Raw genomic sequence first — 16801 nt, forward strand, 5'->3', positions numbered from 1 at the left:
TGCAGGGATTACATGCTAATTCTGGGGAAAGCCCTGCTACACAAGGCAGATGTGACATGTAGCATCAGCCTTGGTGTTTCTGAAGTTTTTACAGCAGAATAGAATAGACGACTACGGCAAATCTGATTAACAACGGTTTTACAAAACTTTGCTGCATCTAAGCCTTATGGTTGACTTCCATGAACTCTGAAAAAAAAAGTGGTCAGGTAATTTTGTTAGCTGTTAGAGATCAACTTCACTCCTCACAAAGAACTGATAAACAGTTCAGGGAACAGGCCTGTTTAGAAATGGCATCAATCAATAGCAGATAACCAAGATGCTGTCCTTTTGACTTTCTAATAGGAGACAGGAGAAAATCTGACTATCCATTAGAATTTTAGGTTCTGTTCAAAAATACAGTAAGTCAGGGATAGGCACCCAAAGGCAAGAGTTAAGTGTTTTTACTTAATTTTACGCACTCTAATCCCATGCCTGGCTGCAGACAAAATGTCTATGACACAGGCTGTAGATGTAGTTTTTGTCATATAATTCAAATGACAGACTATTTCTAAGCTATCCACAGGAGGTAACTAAAACACAATTCTATTATCAGTAGGCTTAAATTTGATACACAGGTAACAGTACCTTCACTTGAAAAAAATGCAATGTTCTGGAAATTCAAGCCAGGTGAGACACAGAAACAAAACTGTATCAAGCTGTTTTAATTTATGCTTCTGACTAAAGTCTCCCACAAGCCCCTTAACAACTGGGCACGTGTGTCCAGTAACTGCAACTGCCTGTGCCTATGGCGGTGCTGGGAAGATTAAAGCCAGAGTGATTTGCCTGAAGCAGCACTAAAACAGTACTGTATGGTGTCAGAACCACATTCTATTTCTGATAAATGGGTTATAAATATGGAAGAATATAAGTATTGCAAAACCAGGGATTTCTTTATACTGAAAATCAAATGCATTGAACAGTTTTCTTTTTTGCTGTTCCGAAATCCATGCCCATCTATTTAAAATGAGGCATTGCATCTTTTTTACCCTATAACATCAGCCTATTTTCAGACATTTATTTACTAGGAATCACAGAATAGAGGAGAATGTGTTTTATTACCTATTACAGCCTATTACATAATGGTAAAAATGTAGAAGAGAGGAGGAAAGGATCACAAAAGGTTCTCTGGTTCATGCCTCTGCTAAGTCAGGATCAACTAATTATTATATCTAAGGTTTTTCTGGCAGATATTTTTCTGACCTGCTTTTAACAACATTCAGTGATGCTGGGCTTCCATAACCACCTCCATGATCTTTTTGAGCCTCACCTTTAGAAAATTCTCCCCTAGTGTGAAATCTTAAATCTGTTACTTCTTCCTAATGGAGATAATTCCCCTCTTACCTTTAACAAGCTTTTATGCATTTGAAGATGTTTCTCCTGCCTTTCCTAGCTCAAACAACCGCAAGTCTTTCAACCTTAAGCTCTTGCTTCCTACTAGCAGTGTTTTCACCATGCTCTCCTAAACTCCTTTCAATTCAGCCCCACTTCTCCTAAGCAGAGCACCCAAACATGAGATACAATATTGCAGCTGAGATCTTATCAATGGTGAACAGAATAAAAACATTGCTTTGCTCTGGTTAGCTTTCACTGGCCAGTTAGAAGAAACCCATAAATGGACTAAAGGGTCATGTTTCCACTGGTTATAAATCTCACTACTTGCTTGGTTTTTGAAAGTCAGCAAAACGCTTTTGGCACCTGTTGAGCTTGCGGTAACAGGATTCAGATTCTTTTCTCAAGGACTATTACCTAACTCTAGGTCGTCTGAGATCCTGTATTTGTGAGCTGTTTATTCCTGCCCACGTGTAGAGCCTGGCACTTTCGATTTTATTTAGACCATTTATCCAGTTCCTCAGAGCTCTCTGAATTCTAAAGCTGTCCCCTAGCACGCTTCCTGTCCTTCCTAGCTTCATGCCATCTGCAAATGTAATAAACATATTTCCTCTTCCATTATTCAGGTCATTAATAACGAACTGATCTTGGGACAAGCCCTTGGTTTGTAGAACCTCACTTGGGCCATCACTACTCCCCATGTAAAGGGTCTCAGCAATTTCTCTCCCAGTCATCTAAACCATGTTTTTCTAGCCAATGTATGAAACAATCATTTGCCTTAGCAAAGCTAAAGAATTTGACATCGACTTTTTTTTTTTTTTCCTCTTGTCTACAAGTCTTGTCAGCCCCTTTTAGAAGAAAATACGGGTGGTTTCATGTGATTTGTTCTTGGCAAATTATGCTGGCTGCTAGTCATCTCCTTATCTTGCAGTCATATAGTTTGTGTAATCATTTGTTCCAGCACTTTTCCAAGAATGGAAGTTGAACTGCCTAGCTTACAATTCTTCTGCTCCAGCCCTACCCCCATTCAGAATCTCTTGGAAAACTGCTCCAAGTTCTGAGATTTCTTCAACCAATCTTTTAAGTATCTGAAGACAAAGTTAATTAGGTCCAACTGACTCAAAAACTAGCCTAATTAATGCTCTAGCTTGAATTTTTCCAATTCTAGGCTGAGGTCTTATGCCGTTAGAATTATATTAATAAGTCATACTGTGTTTTTTGATTAGCAAAAGTACAAAAAGGCATTCAGCAGTTTTCAGCACTTTGTCTCTCATGAGTATCTGCTGCAAGTCTCCTCTCACCACTGACTACTGAGAAAACAGACTGAAAACAAAGTCATATGTATATAGAGATCTGCATATTATTTGATTTGGTTCTTTGTAAAACTCTGTATTTGGAGAACCAAATCAAATATGATTTAGTCAGCATATGCACTGCAAAGGACCAGGTCCACACTTGTGCAAACACAGGCAAGCACATCATGCTGTCCCATCATGAAAGCACAAGTTCAGCATAACTGTTACCAATTTGCCTTTATACATTAGCAACTGGAGCTTCTCTTCGTTGAAACAGGGATAAGAGAAAGAAGACATATACCTGGTGCTTCTGTTGTAGGATATGGACTCTTTTCTTCATTTTCATTGGGCTGATAATCATCAACGTTGATCTGACAGAAATGGAAGGAGATGCAGCAAAGACTTTATCAGACAAGGCAGAAGGTTTTCATTCCATCAGAAACCCAAGCCATTCATGCCATTGCTGCACAAAGAGTGCTGGCTGGCCCCAGACCTTACCTTGGTAGCAGGTGGGGATTCTCCATCAGCAGTGATCGATTTCAACTCAATTTTCTCCTCCTTTGTCTCCTCCTCCACAGCTGTTTTCTCTATCTCCTGTTTCTTTTCAGGACTAGCAGTTCTAACAATTTTACAAGATAAAAAGCAAAGAGTTACAAAGGTGAGAAGCTTTTTCCCTTTCAGGAATTTTATGTAGTACAGCACACACCATAAGAACAATCACCTGGCTGACAACTCCCTTCTGAGTCCAGCTTAGATACCAGTGGCTCCACCTTGTCCTGATCTGCAGGCGAAGGCAGAGACTACTCTAATTCTGTGTAGCATCCTTCTATTTTATAGCTTTTCCAACTGCACGTGTCTGTGGGTGGATGCATGCACATGTGGGGAAGTATTTGCCTGTGTGCACACATGTGCATTCTAGGTCCGTCAGTAGAGATCTCTTTGTTCACCCAATGACAAAGGCATGAAACATTTTCAACCCATATTCTTGGACACTTACACTAGGTTGCCTACAAAGTTTTGCCCTCACTGCAGTCTAAAAGACAGGGAAATCTGCTGACTAGCATACAGCATGAACCAAAAAGGTCTGCACAAGAGATCCCCTCCAAGTGGCCTGGAAGACAGTGAATAGATATAAGCAGTAAGGAGAGGCTTCCCCGCTGTTGGCAGCTGGGAATGTTAGAGAAGCTCTACATCCAGCTCATGCCTCCTAAGAGTCTGCAGAAACACTAAAAGAACTGGCAAGAGAAGAACAGCATCAAAAAAGAAGGAAGCTGCTGAATTTTGTCACGGGAACAACAGTCTGAAAATATACGTTGTGGTCCAAAGCACTCAGAAGGTAATAGGGAGATTCAAATGGATTTGTAATATTGACATCATTTCCCACCCATTCTCTTCTGGTGCCTTTGAAAGTGCATCAGGCACCCAGACTTTCTTTACTCTGCTCACATCATTGCAAATGTGGAGACTCACAGCTCATGACACCTTCTTGTCCTTTAGTTTAAATTCCTTTACATTAAAATGTATATATACGTAATTCCACGTATGATTATGTTAATCAGAAATATACAATATATACATACCCACAGAGAAGTTATACGTACATGTTCCACATGCACACATACTTACTTGAATATACATATGTGTTCATAATGTGTGCAATGTTACTCACAGGAAAGCATGCAGATGAGTGTAGATAGGTGTTTGCAAACGGACTTACCTAGCTAGCTTTTTCCTTTCTTTTTCCTCTTCCTCCTCTTTCTGTGCAGATGTTAAGCTCTCAGCATCAGCAAGATTGTCCACAGCAATGGCCAAAAATACATTCAGCAGGATATCTGTTTGTGTGCTAAAGAAAACGGGCTTTGAAAACTGCAAAACAACATTATACCAAAGGTTTCTTAATTGAAAGATTTTAGCAACCTGTCATCAGATCTCTTGGATATTCCAAACTCCCATTTCACACAAATGTTCAGGACATGCATATCCAGCACGCACAAATCTACACCTTCCATCCAAATAGCTAACACACTGTGTGGGGTTTCCAAAATTTCACAACAGAATGACTGATATAAAACATGTAAGTCCAGACTTACATTTGAGTTTCCAGTTTCCCAGAATAGTCCCGCTTTGTGTAACAAATCCCACAGAAGACAAAGGGAGTCCTGAATGCTTTGCATCTTTGACAGCTTAGGTCACTTTTATTAAAGCACTCTTACATTCGTGAACCTCCTACTATAAGACACCTGCACTTTCCAGTTTTGGCTTATGCACGTGAGGTGAAAAACCTGATAGATATTCCCACAGACATGAGTGGACTTTATGGACAGCAAGCATAGCACTCTCACTAGCATTTCTCCGGCAAGTCATTTAATCTGGGCATGGAAGGGCTGAGCTGACAACTCTGCCACTTCCTAGCAGAGAGCCCATGCATGGCCAATCATGCCTATGTAGCTGGAGGGCAAGGAATCACAACTTGTTTTCTCATCTTGCCAGTGGTGTTCAGATCTCATGTCAGAAATCTGAACATCAGCTTCTTTTATAAATTTCTTGAGAATGAGTCTTACTACACCATGGTAACTTTTAAGAAAACCCTTGTTCAAGGCTTAGACTGGAAATACAACCACCCCCCACTCCCTGGGCTCCAAGGTCTCATGGCTCCAAAGTCAGCCAGCTTGTAGAGCTGGCTTGCATTTTGACTATGCAGTTCACAAGGTGATCCAAACTGTAGCTTTTTTTAAGCTGCCAGGCAGACTGCCTACCTTGACCTTCAGATAAGTAGAATTGCACCATCTCACTTTGAAGAGAGGGCATGCAGGTCAACTGAAATGTCAAATAAGGGGTTTGAGAGATCTGAATTATGAGGAAAGGCCAGAAGAGCTCTGCTGAGACTACAAGGCTTTATAGGAGAATTGGTACAAAAAGCTTTATAGGAGAAATGGTATAAAAAGAACTGTCACCTCTGACGCAGGAGGGCCATTCATTAGGGAAGCAGAACCCAAACATGAACAAATGTGGAGCAAACTGAGATACAGAGCAGAACCATATCTCTATGTTATATGCAAATTCCTGTGAAAAGACACCCACAGCCTTAACATGCATGTGCTTTGTATCTCCTAGGATATGTACAGTGCCCTCACTTCACCTTGAAGCCTGAGAGAACTGAAGTTACTTAACACCAGCACAGGCTGAAGATAACACAGCACATGATTTTCTGTTTGAAGAACACACAGATTGCAGTAACTGCAATGTAACACGGTTCCTGTTACTTTATACATGAATTAATATATGATCTCACATAAGTTAATTATGTCAAGCATATGTTACTCCTATTAAAGCATTTGTATATAGCATATTGTAGATTACACAAATTTCTATTCCACATAAGTCTTGGATGAAAGTGCATGGAATATATTACTGAAAAGGCAATTAAAGCAAAAATATGCAGTAAGTGCAGTGGGTACACAAAGAGATTAGTTTCTGGTGAAAACAGGAAAGAAAACCCTATGAGAGAATTAAGGGGAATGAAAAAAACACTAAACATATAAAGATACTAAATAAAAGCTAGCATGCAGAACTGGCACGTAGCTGGCTCTTACAACTGTTTATATGCCTTAGCACTTGCTAAAATTAAACAAACTTGTTTAACTTTTGGCAGTGCAAAGCCAAAATTCAGACCTAGGGAAAAGGTAAAAACGTAAGGTATGAAATCCACTATTTTCTGACATAACAAAGTAGTAAAAGGTGGGTTCAAATTCAGCCCCACTTGGAGAAGAGAGTAGCATCAAAGGATACAGTTTCCACAGATGAAGAGGATGATGAAGTAAATACAGACCAACATTCCTGGAAAAGAGGGGCCGCCATAAGCCATGATCCCATCATACATCACCGAATTCCAGTCCTCCCCAGTCAGGATCTAAATGACACATTCCCACCAATAAGGGATACAGTGTTAGACCACACAGAGAATTTGAAAACCCCATTAACACAAAGATATCTACTATCCTAGAGACCACCCCCTCCCCCAGGATGGTTGGAGACTGTCTGCATCCATCTGGAAATTTAAAACACTCTCAGAACAAGTAGAATGCAAAGAGCGCTTGTGCTCAAAGTGTAGACCCACCCCAGCCATCCCTTTGAAGGTGATGGCTGAAGATGAACAGTTCTCCCAGACAACTCTGCTCATGCGTCCTCATCTCTCCAAGGACTTCCCTCCCATGTGTTGGTTGTTTCAGACAGGCTGCACAATCTACCACACTGAAGACAGCCCTGATCACAGCTTTCCCTGCCACTCCCCTTAACCTTGCATGTCAAATGATCCTGGTGCTCTTGGCTGATCACTCCCAAAACTGCAGTTGGCTTAAACACCATTTGATTACTTTTCTGTTGCTCTGATTTGTTCCCCAAGACCGTGGAAAGGCAGAGAAAAGCAGCAGGGTTGGGCTTTTGGCATGCAGGTCCTGCTCTGGGACAAGTCAATGGCTCTTCTCTTGTCCTATCCTGCCAAGACCTGTTGGCCTTGCTACACACAGGGGCTTTAGCTTTGATTTTCCACTTTGGGAGGGAATACCCCTGTGCTGGCAGCATGGCATGGCACCTGGAGCTGTTAGTTTGGTGTCCAGTCTCAGGGACTATCAGGCTGCAGGGGAAGGGTGAAGGATCTGTTATCTGTCTTGCCCCACATAAACACAATGTGTTGGCTCTGTTGGACCATTCTTGCCCTTACCTGAAACACAGTGAGGAGGGACTGGGGGAAGTTGTCAAAAGTACTCCTCCTGGTCTGCATCTCATCAAAGTTAAACTTGCCCCCAAAGAGCTGCATCCCCAGGAGTGAGAAGATGATAATGAAGAGGAAGAGAAGCAGCAACAGGGAGGCAATAGAGCGGACTGAATTCAGGAGTGAAGCCACAAGGTTACTTAGGGAGTTCCAGTATCTGGGAGAGAAAATAGAGGCAGTTAAAATTCCTTCAATCCAAGACAGGTGCTCATGGACTGCACAGGATTTTGGTTCAGGCTGCCTTCTGCATATAAGCAGGCACTTCCAAATATCCTGTTAAGCAGTGAATCATTGATGTGCTTCCCTAAGATAATGAGACCTACTGCAGCTAATGAGTAATTTTACTATCACACGTGTACATACACAATTGCCCCCACTCCATACGCACACCCAGAAGATTATTGCAGCACTCTCCATCTAAGACTCTGCAAATCTTATATCAATATATGGTGATTAGTTCTTGCTGCTTCAGTGAGTTACATTCTAACCAACCTCATTACAACACTCACAGATGTTTGGCAGACAGCATACCTCACTCCAGAGAATGGCCTGTAATAACTAACAAGAGCAGATGGGGAAACAGTTTGGATGCGAATACAAACTTGTCCAAAATCTGGTGTGTGTGCTTGGGCTCACTCACAAATAGAGGTTGCTAAGCTTTCTGGTACTGAGAGAAATGAGAAAGGTATTAAATGTCCCTTCATATGGACCCTAAAATAGGCTCCAGGTCTCTATGCATGAAGTCCAGAGTTTCCTTTGCTCTTGGAAGAGCATACATACCATTGCTGGTGGTTTTAGGTCTCGAACCGTCTATACTTCATTCAAGAGAAAGGGTGGCTAAGACCTGTTCTTCCAGTGTATTCAAGATTGTGCCCAGATAGAGTGATACACGATGCAGAGAAAAGATCTTCTTCCCCTTGTCTTCCCACATCAGAGTTCAAAGAGACAACAGCAGCATGCTCTGCTGCATGCCAGTTTGCTTGCATTCTCTGCCAGCCTGCAGAGTAGCCAAGTGTTGCAAAGAAGACTTTAGGCAAAACTGCTGTAGAATTGACATCACCCATGAAGCAGCTTCCACTTTGCTCAATCAGTCCTAATCTACTGCTTAGCTGGTCACAACCACTTCTCTTTTATACAGTTTTCAGTCTGACAGATCTTTCTGACTGGGCTGAAGGTTAGATGTCAGCTTCTGGTCACCTCATTTTGAATGCACATTACTAGCAAGCTCCAACAGCTTTCATAGGTCAGCAAGGCAGTAATGTCTGCCTGTGATCAATAAGTCTTCTTTCTAGCACCGTGTCTTGTGGCCTACCACCATGCTTTGAGATTCCACCACGGCCAACGTCCTCCACTCCCTTCTCCCAAAGCCCATAACACTGAACCTTTCTTTCCTCATAAGACTGAATTCCTAGCCATATTTTCCTTGGAGCAGAAGTTCCACTTGAGAAGGACAGCAGACCCATCTAGTGTTCTCACTCCTATGAGGAAGCCTGATCCTAAAACATACATTTTTTCTCCGAAGATAGTGCAGTCATTACAGAGAGTTCTTAAAATCTCAATGAAATTTATATTTCTCAAATGTGAATTTCATATTTTTTAAATTATGGGATTTTTTTTTCATATTTTTTAAAGTGCAAAAAAGAAGAATTTTCTTGTTCCATGGAAGACAGGAATGCTTGAGCAGCCCAATCATGTCATGAAGGTTAGCAATCTGATCTGCAGAGGGACACCACCATGTCCTCTGAAGATCAGCAACTGGTCCATCTCCAACGGCCGAGCTTCAAAGAGAACTGTGATGTTTTCCCTCCAGCCCAGCTTCAGCACTTCAGAGAAAATCAGAATGCTTTAAAGTTTAACTGCAATTAACGAGATGAGCAATGAAAAACTACAGAGCAAAGGTAAGGGCACAGAAACTGTGGGCTCAGTGCCAACAAATATCTGCACTGAATGTGCAATGTAACAGCTCTCTCTATTTGTGTTTATGCTTACATTCACATACTTTCACACTTTGGGAGGAAGGGAAAGCGACACAGGAAAAGGGAATTCATTTCTGATGAAAGTCAACTGATTTCAGCATCCTTAAATCAGAAATTCATGGGTGTAAGAATATCTTTCCAAGTCCGCCAATGTCAGCCAGGACACATTTTCTAGATCTTTCTAGGAGTGCCCTTAAGAGGCATACAGTAAAGCTGTTACACATCTGAATTGTCTCAGTGACTCACTTAACTTAAACGCCTTGCTATCTCCGAGCCCAATTGCAAGACTTCTATCAGCTCTGCATTTCTTACAAATGGCTCAGTACCTGACGTTCAGATTCTTATGTAACTATCAGACTTAAAGCAATTAACTGAGATGACCTGGTGATAAGATTAGTGTTGTTTTATCTGTGTACTGAGTGCTAGTGAGAAATATAGCACCCTTAGAAAAGTAAACAAACCAATCAGGAGAAAAAGAGGAAAGAAAAGGAGAAGATAAGGAAGTCTTGACTTGGCCTAGGATGTGAAAATAGCAATTGCCTTATCTTACTGTCCTACAAGCCTGACCTAAGGTTACCATCTGTCACATTAGGTGGTTGCAAAACTAACATGAACAAGTAAAACACAAGGATTTTAGGTCAGGAGTGGTTGAAGTCCAGACAAAGAAATAGTCTCTCACTACTTTGTCCTCTTTGGTTAATACACTACAAGGAAAAACCAGTTACAATAAATCTCATGGCATTGCTGGATAGAATCAGAGGTTTTGAACCAGGGAAAGAGTTGTTGCTGCCTCAGACTTATAGGGAAATGAACGTGCCTCTTAACATCTCCCACTTGCAGATCTCAGACCCTTGAGGATGCCAGTGAATGAGGCACTGCAAAACCCCAGCGAGTATGATGCGATTATGAACCCTGCTTGGAAATGGAGGAATGATGCAGAGAAGTTAAATGGGTTGTTCAACATCTCACACAGAAATCAATTGCAGAACTGGATTAGAAGTTAATGTTCTTTTATTCTCTTCCCTCTCTTCTCCATTGCTTTCCGCTATGTCTTTATGATACTGGCAATCACAGATGCAGAGCTTAAAACAGTAGCAACAGCTGGCAGTCTCATTGTAGAAAGCTGCCCACACTGCTCATCCAATATAAAACCACTTTCAAAGCAGGTACAAAAAAAGGTGAGCTGTCTCTCCTCCCTACATTTAACAGTGACATACCTGTCTGTCACTGTGGCAGAATTAGGTATAAAATAACTAATTTTAAGTATGTTGATTAAGATTTAAGTATGCTGTTGCAAATAAATTGATTTATTTTTTAAGTATAAAGGACTAAATATAGAGACTTACAAAGCACTAAAGGACTATTATAAAGAGACAATAACTTGTCTTCTCATAGCAATGGGAGATGTTCTGCACAGCCCTGTACAAATTAGTCAGAATAAAACAAACAGATGATTCTGTTTGCTCGTCTAATGTACAAGACTAAATGATTCTGAAGAGTATTTATAAATTTTGGAAGAAATGTTTGCTTTTGACATTCTAAATGTGGCTTCTAAAATGAGGCATTGTTCCTCTGATAATGTCTTTATTCATTTCTATTATATTAGGGAGCCATATTTTGTGTTTTTCCTAGAAGTGTATCATCTTGACACACCCAGAATTTGCTTGTGCTTGGTGTTTACCATGGAAAACCCATAAAAAGATACAAAGATTAAGCTAAGTACTGATATATTCTCACCAGAGTAATCTTCCTGCTTTGTGCCTTTTTACTGCCCCTGATTGTCACTATTTCCATCTACACTGTACATCCCCATGTCACTGCTTATGCACACATATTTGACATAAACCATTACACTATTATCCCTCTTACCCTTCCCAGCTTTCTAGGATTGTATTTTTCTGTGTTATGACTGCACTCGGGTGGTGTATTCCACCCGTGTTTGTAATGTCAATAAATCCTCATTGTATTTATTACAGCTGAGTGAACAAGGGAAAAATTTGTATTTACTGGGGAATATCAGAGGTAAAAGTTTTACTTTAATGCCAGAATATTCACTCCTGCAGCAAGATGTGAGTGGGCCTAAAATACTGCTTTGGAGGCTTGTGCTAGGGCCTTCCACATGAGGGTGAACTGCACCCACAGAGGGGAAAACTCATGAAGGAAATCATGAATAATTAAAAAACACAGATAAATGTGAGACTACTGCAACCTACTTGCCCATATTTTAGGAACAGGAAAGAAGGCAAAATCTGATTAATACATTATTCAGTATAAGTTATTCCTCAGCTCTGTGCTTTACACATAGAGCCATGCACAAACTGCAGGAGATGTATTCCAGGTAACATTTGCTTCCATGTAAAACTGCATTTTAGTTCTGCTGCAGAATGAATATAACTAGTCCTACTGCTAGCTGGTTCCAGAATTACATCTCTGCCAGAAGCTTTAAGAATATTTAAGTATTCCAATAGCTCAAGCTTCCTGAAGTATTAATGATATTCTCTCAGTTTGCCTTTCTATTATAGAATTCTCTTCACTAGACTATGTATTTGTGTGGGAGGGGAGAAATGCCTTGAAAAAACAGTGACCTCTCCAGGATGCTATGTTGAAGCTTAAGCTTTTATAGCTATTGGTAAGTTGCCCTGGGTGTATCTGATTACCCAATGCCTGAAACAGCTACTGCTTTCCTGAGAAACCAAGCCTGGGACTCTGATGATAGCTTTCAGACCCAAAGATCCAGGAAAACCAGTCACCAGACCAGAGATCCCCAGTATTTTTAAAAGGGCAAAGATGCTTTTCTTGCTGGAAACTCTTTTTAGCAGGAATGTTTTTCCCTCTTCTATGATCATAAATCTAAACACACCACCTTTTATTTATCTCTTTAAATAGCTGTAGGCTTGATTTGGCCTCTCTATCTGAGGCTGTAAACTAATTTTCTGTCTCTGCCATCTGACCCTGAAAACCATCCACTCTGCCAGAGAATTTAGGGTCAGAAGCTTTAAGGGTAAATCATGTACAATGCACAGGTACAAGTCTGTGATTTTTTCTGCCTTTCAGCTCTGCCATCTTGACTGTCTTCCAGCTCTGGTCTTGTTTTTCTCATGAGCTGTGTTTTTTATCTCAAATTTGTCAGAAATTTCCTTTGGGGGAGTTCATAGCAATTCTAGGGACATTTTCATAGCTGAGCTTGCATAAAACACACTCTTTCACCACCCCAGTCAAGCTTTTTATAAGGTGCTGACTGGTGCCACATGGGAAAAGGCAGACACTGTGCAGCTTTGGGTGAGCACTTGAATAGATTTGTTCCAAGATCTCCCATCTGGGTAAGTTGGGAGCTGAACTGTCCCACAACATCCCCTTAAGCTGAAAGATGCCTGCCAAACAAGCTGGTGTTTTGGAGATACCTTACTACAGGAAGCAGCAACTGTTTAACAGACACCATTCTGCCTTTATCCAGACAGAGGAGAAAAAATGAGAAGGAAAAAGAGGGGAGACTGGAACCTAAAAAGACTGGTTTCTTCATAAACCTGCTACTTCATGCTGGACTTTTCTGAAGGAGAAGGGCTGGCAGACATCCTTTGCTTATAGCTGCTAGTGTTGACACCTTCTCCCATTGAGGCCACTGTTGAGTCTACTGGAGTTGGCATGGCTCCTCAGTCAAATGCTATTTTGTCTCAAAGCAGCCTTTTAGGCTCCTTTCTGTCACCATAATGCAAAAGAAAAGGTCACAAGGCTATCTGCTCTTTTGTTTTCACTTTGTCTTTTGCAGGGAAATGTAAGGCCCCAAGCTCAGCTCACATTACTGTGACAGGTTTCAGTTTAACAATCTGCATGGTATTAAGTGCCTTCAGGCCTCTGTGCCAGACTCCTCACCAATCTGTACCACTCTCATCAGAGATACCCACTCTGTACAACCCTCCACACTAGGACTATCAACCTAGCATTTTCACTACCCGATTAATGGTAGAAAAAGTGGAAAACAGCGATGTGAGTGACTTGTACCTATGTATGTTGTGCACTGAGGACTAATCCTCTTTCACCTCCAAAGAAACACACTAGTACCTTGTGATTTTAAATATTCTTAGGAGTCGAACACATCTCAACACCGAAATGCCCAGTGGTGACATGATCTTCGTCTCAACCAGAATTGTTTCCAGGATTCCTCCACACACAATGAAACAGTCAAAGCGATTGAAAAGGGACACAAAATAGGCCTGAAGACCAAGGCTGTACATCTTCAGCAGCATCTCTGCCGTGAAAAGAGCCAGCAGCACCTTGTTGGCAGTGTCTCATGAAAAACAGAAACAGATTAAGAAAACTTAGTCAAAAGATTATCACAGATAACCATTGGCTTTTGCCTATAAGAAACCCTTTCTGAGATCAGTCTGAAAGGTTAACTTCATGTAAGCTTGGGTCAAAGAATGGACTTCAAAAGCATGGGCATCTTATTCACAGAAAGGTTTTACAAAGATGTGTGCAGCAATTCTGATGTATTGCACATACAGGTGTGATGTATTACACAACCACACAACCTCCAAGGCAGGGACATGCCTTCCTGTGCACAGCCTCCCATCACACTTGTCACCTGCAGATGAGAGTGGGAATAGAAGAGCTGCTGTGCTACCTACTGTTGCTTAATTAAGCCTTTCAGTTGCTCTCACCTCCAGTGAGGATTCAACTGTTCTGCAGACAGAAGAACTTTACAAATTGCTCTTCCTCACCTCCTTTGTAATCAGAATTTATCATAAATGCCATTTCAGGAAAACCCTGGACAACCTGTAGCTCCCAGTAGCTATCCATAAATTGGAAATCCAATTGCTGTGAATATATACTTAGCATAAGCTCCGGATTTCACCTATACCCAGTGGAAAATGGTTTTTGGTGCAAATGAGCAACTAACATTTTCCCTGAAACTTATGCCATTGGAGGCAGATATTTTGTTGTATTATTTAAGATCCTTCACGGACACTATTAGGAGCCATGTATGCTCCTTCTACCATTGTGGAGGTCTAATGCATCAGCTCCAACCTTCAGCCCCTTTTTTGAAAATGAGCATGATGAACAGAACCATAATCCTCTCCTCACCTTGGACCTCTGTGAGCCAGTCTGGCTGGTTGTAGTGTTCAGAGGCAATGGTAAGGGTGTTGAGAAACACGAGGAATATCACCAACCAGTAGAAAACATTGGACTTGACAGCGGCACGGCACTTTCTTCTGCAGAATCTATTCCACCGGCGCCAGTAGCGACTTGAAAAATTGGAAAAGGAAAAGTTCTTTTCAGATAGGGATCCTTAGGCTATTGCAAATCTCTGTCAAGAGAGACTCCAGTCTTGATTTATTGTTCAAGAATGGTAGAGAATAGCTTTAAAGCTCAAACTGAGAAATGTCCTTTCATTTTCATCTGAGTCAACAGCTATGATCATCCTTCCTTTAGCTATAGAAATGAAGCTAGTCCTAAGACAATTTGCAACATTTAGGGATGAATAAGATTCTTCAAGCAATCCCTTAACCTGATTAAGATATCCATCACAGCTGCCCCAAGAGGTTTTATAGCCCAGTTCCAATAAAAACATTTATTATTCTTGTATTTTGTGCTTGTGGCCTGCAATGGGACCTTGGCCAGGCTCAGGATAGTCAATGAAAAGCTACCCCACTATGTACTACAGACCTTTGGATTAAGTCCTTGGAGAAGTGAGGTCAAATAAAATCCATGGACATCCAGTGTTTCTGACATTCAGCAATGTCCAGGAGTAAGCCCAATACAAGGGCTAACTCTGAACAGAAACAAAAAAACCCCAGCAAACAGACAAAAAACAACTTAGGGGACCTCAGCATCTCACCTTCATGCCTTGAACTAAGGGTACCATTTGCTAATCAACAGACCTTTTAAAGTTTGCCTTCCATGAACACATCCCCTTGTGTCACTGATTTCTGAGGGTAATTACTAACCACAGAAGATATTTAAAGCTAATTACACACCTCCCACTCTTCAGAATTTAACTTGCATAGCAACCAGTTTCCAGGCAACACTTGCACTGTATAATAAATCTAATAGTTTTATATAGATATTATATACATATGTGTGTGTGCGTGCATGTGTGTGCCTCTAAAGAAACACATACATTACAGGAAGAAAGGTATTTTCTTGGCTAGGTCTTCTCTTATGCATTATTTCCAGTGATGAACTATGGCCATGCTTGAGGTCAGGCTTCAGCATCTATATGAACGAAAGCCAGGTGATGTGAACATTGCACACTGGCCAAGAATTTTGCAACATCGTAACAGGTAATCAAATCCAGGATGTTGCAGCTATGCAATTTATAAAGGCACCCAGTTAAACTAGCACAAAGATTTTAATAAGGGTTGCATGTTCTGCAGTGGGTTTGGGACAAGAAATCATCTCAATTTTTAAAATGGGCAAGACACTTAGACATTGATATTGTCATTATTAAACCCACACACTTTTATGTCTACTTGTGTACAATTGTATGTGCACATGACCATGTGATGATACAAGTGTTTTTTTTTGCGCTTACACTTTTCCCAGATATTCTGAAAATTAATTTAGTTTTTTATAAAGCTGACTTTGAATTCAGAGTTATGGGGGAAGCTGGGCTTCTACTGAAGGGGCAGAAATGGTCTGGGAGCCCAACAGCCAAGTTCCATGAGCTCAGTCAGCCTTTCCAATGGAAACCCACAGGAAACCCACCTGGGGATTGCTTCATATTTTCAAAAGCTTTAAATCAACAGAACAATCATCACCAGAAGAACTCCACATGTCCAATGGTGAAACGGAGAATTTCATAATTAAGATGCAAATCTCATCAGTTGAAAGATTTACAATCAAGCAAAGCAGAGTAGTGCAAAAAAATGTAGGAAAGAGAACCTTGAGCTGACAGGGCTGATGTTGATGGATGTAGTATAATGATTCAGTTGAACAACTTCTGCTTTTATATGTTATGGCTTGAGATACGTATGTAGCAATCAGATATGAACTGCTGAGTGAAATACTGTCAGTAGTCCCTGTGCCTTATTTCAGTATGAAACTAAGAAAAAAAGGTCTTGATTTTTGGTAGATGACGGACTAAAATCTGACAAGTTTGTCAGTATCTCCTAGAATCAACACTGTGTCTCACGGATGCAGAAGTAAACCACTTCACAAAGCAAGGAACAAAACCAGTGGAAAGGAGGAAAAGCAAAAGTCAGTTTTACTTACCTAAATTTTGATTTTGAAATCCGATGCCTGAAAGATAAGAATTGCCATTAAAGTCTCTGAAGCTGTCCCATATATCCCAGGCTTTTAAGAAAATAGCAACAGAAAGAAACAAAGTTAAGCTCAATTAATTTCTTAATGAATTTTTCCTCTTGAATCCCCTTCAAGTCAGTGTAGGCACT

General features: G+C 40.8%; 1 protein-coding gene across 1 annotated transcript in view; it reads right to left on the reverse strand.

The window, feature by feature from the left end:
* The window catches only part of CACNA1C (calcium voltage-gated channel subunit alpha1 C), a 484424-nt gene that overhangs the window by 96001 nt on the left and 371622 nt on the right, over positions 1-16801 (reverse strand). Inside the window, exons 11-18 of the mRNA XM_061364015.1 lie at positions 16623-16649; positions 14493-14653; positions 13470-13695; positions 7384-7591; positions 6453-6573; positions 4381-4495; positions 3162-3282; positions 2965-3034 (exon numbers count right to left, since the gene is read on the reverse strand). Coding sequence (XP_061219999.1) covers positions 2965-3034; positions 3162-3282; positions 4381-4495; positions 6453-6573; positions 7384-7591; positions 13470-13695; positions 14493-14653; positions 16623-16649 — 1049 coding nt within the window. The remainder of the gene's footprint in view (positions 1-2964; positions 3035-3161; positions 3283-4380; positions 4496-6452; positions 6574-7383; positions 7592-13469; positions 13696-14492; positions 14654-16622; positions 16650-16801) is intronic.

This window comes from Neopsephotus bourkii, unplaced genomic scaffold (assembly GCF_033783945.1).
Source record: "Neopsephotus bourkii isolate Nb327-2 ecotype Australia unplaced genomic scaffold, CSIRO-AGI_Nbou_v1 NB_1183, whole genome shotgun sequence".
NCBI lineage: Eukaryota > Metazoa > Chordata > Aves > Psittaciformes > Psittacidae > Neopsephotus > Neopsephotus bourkii.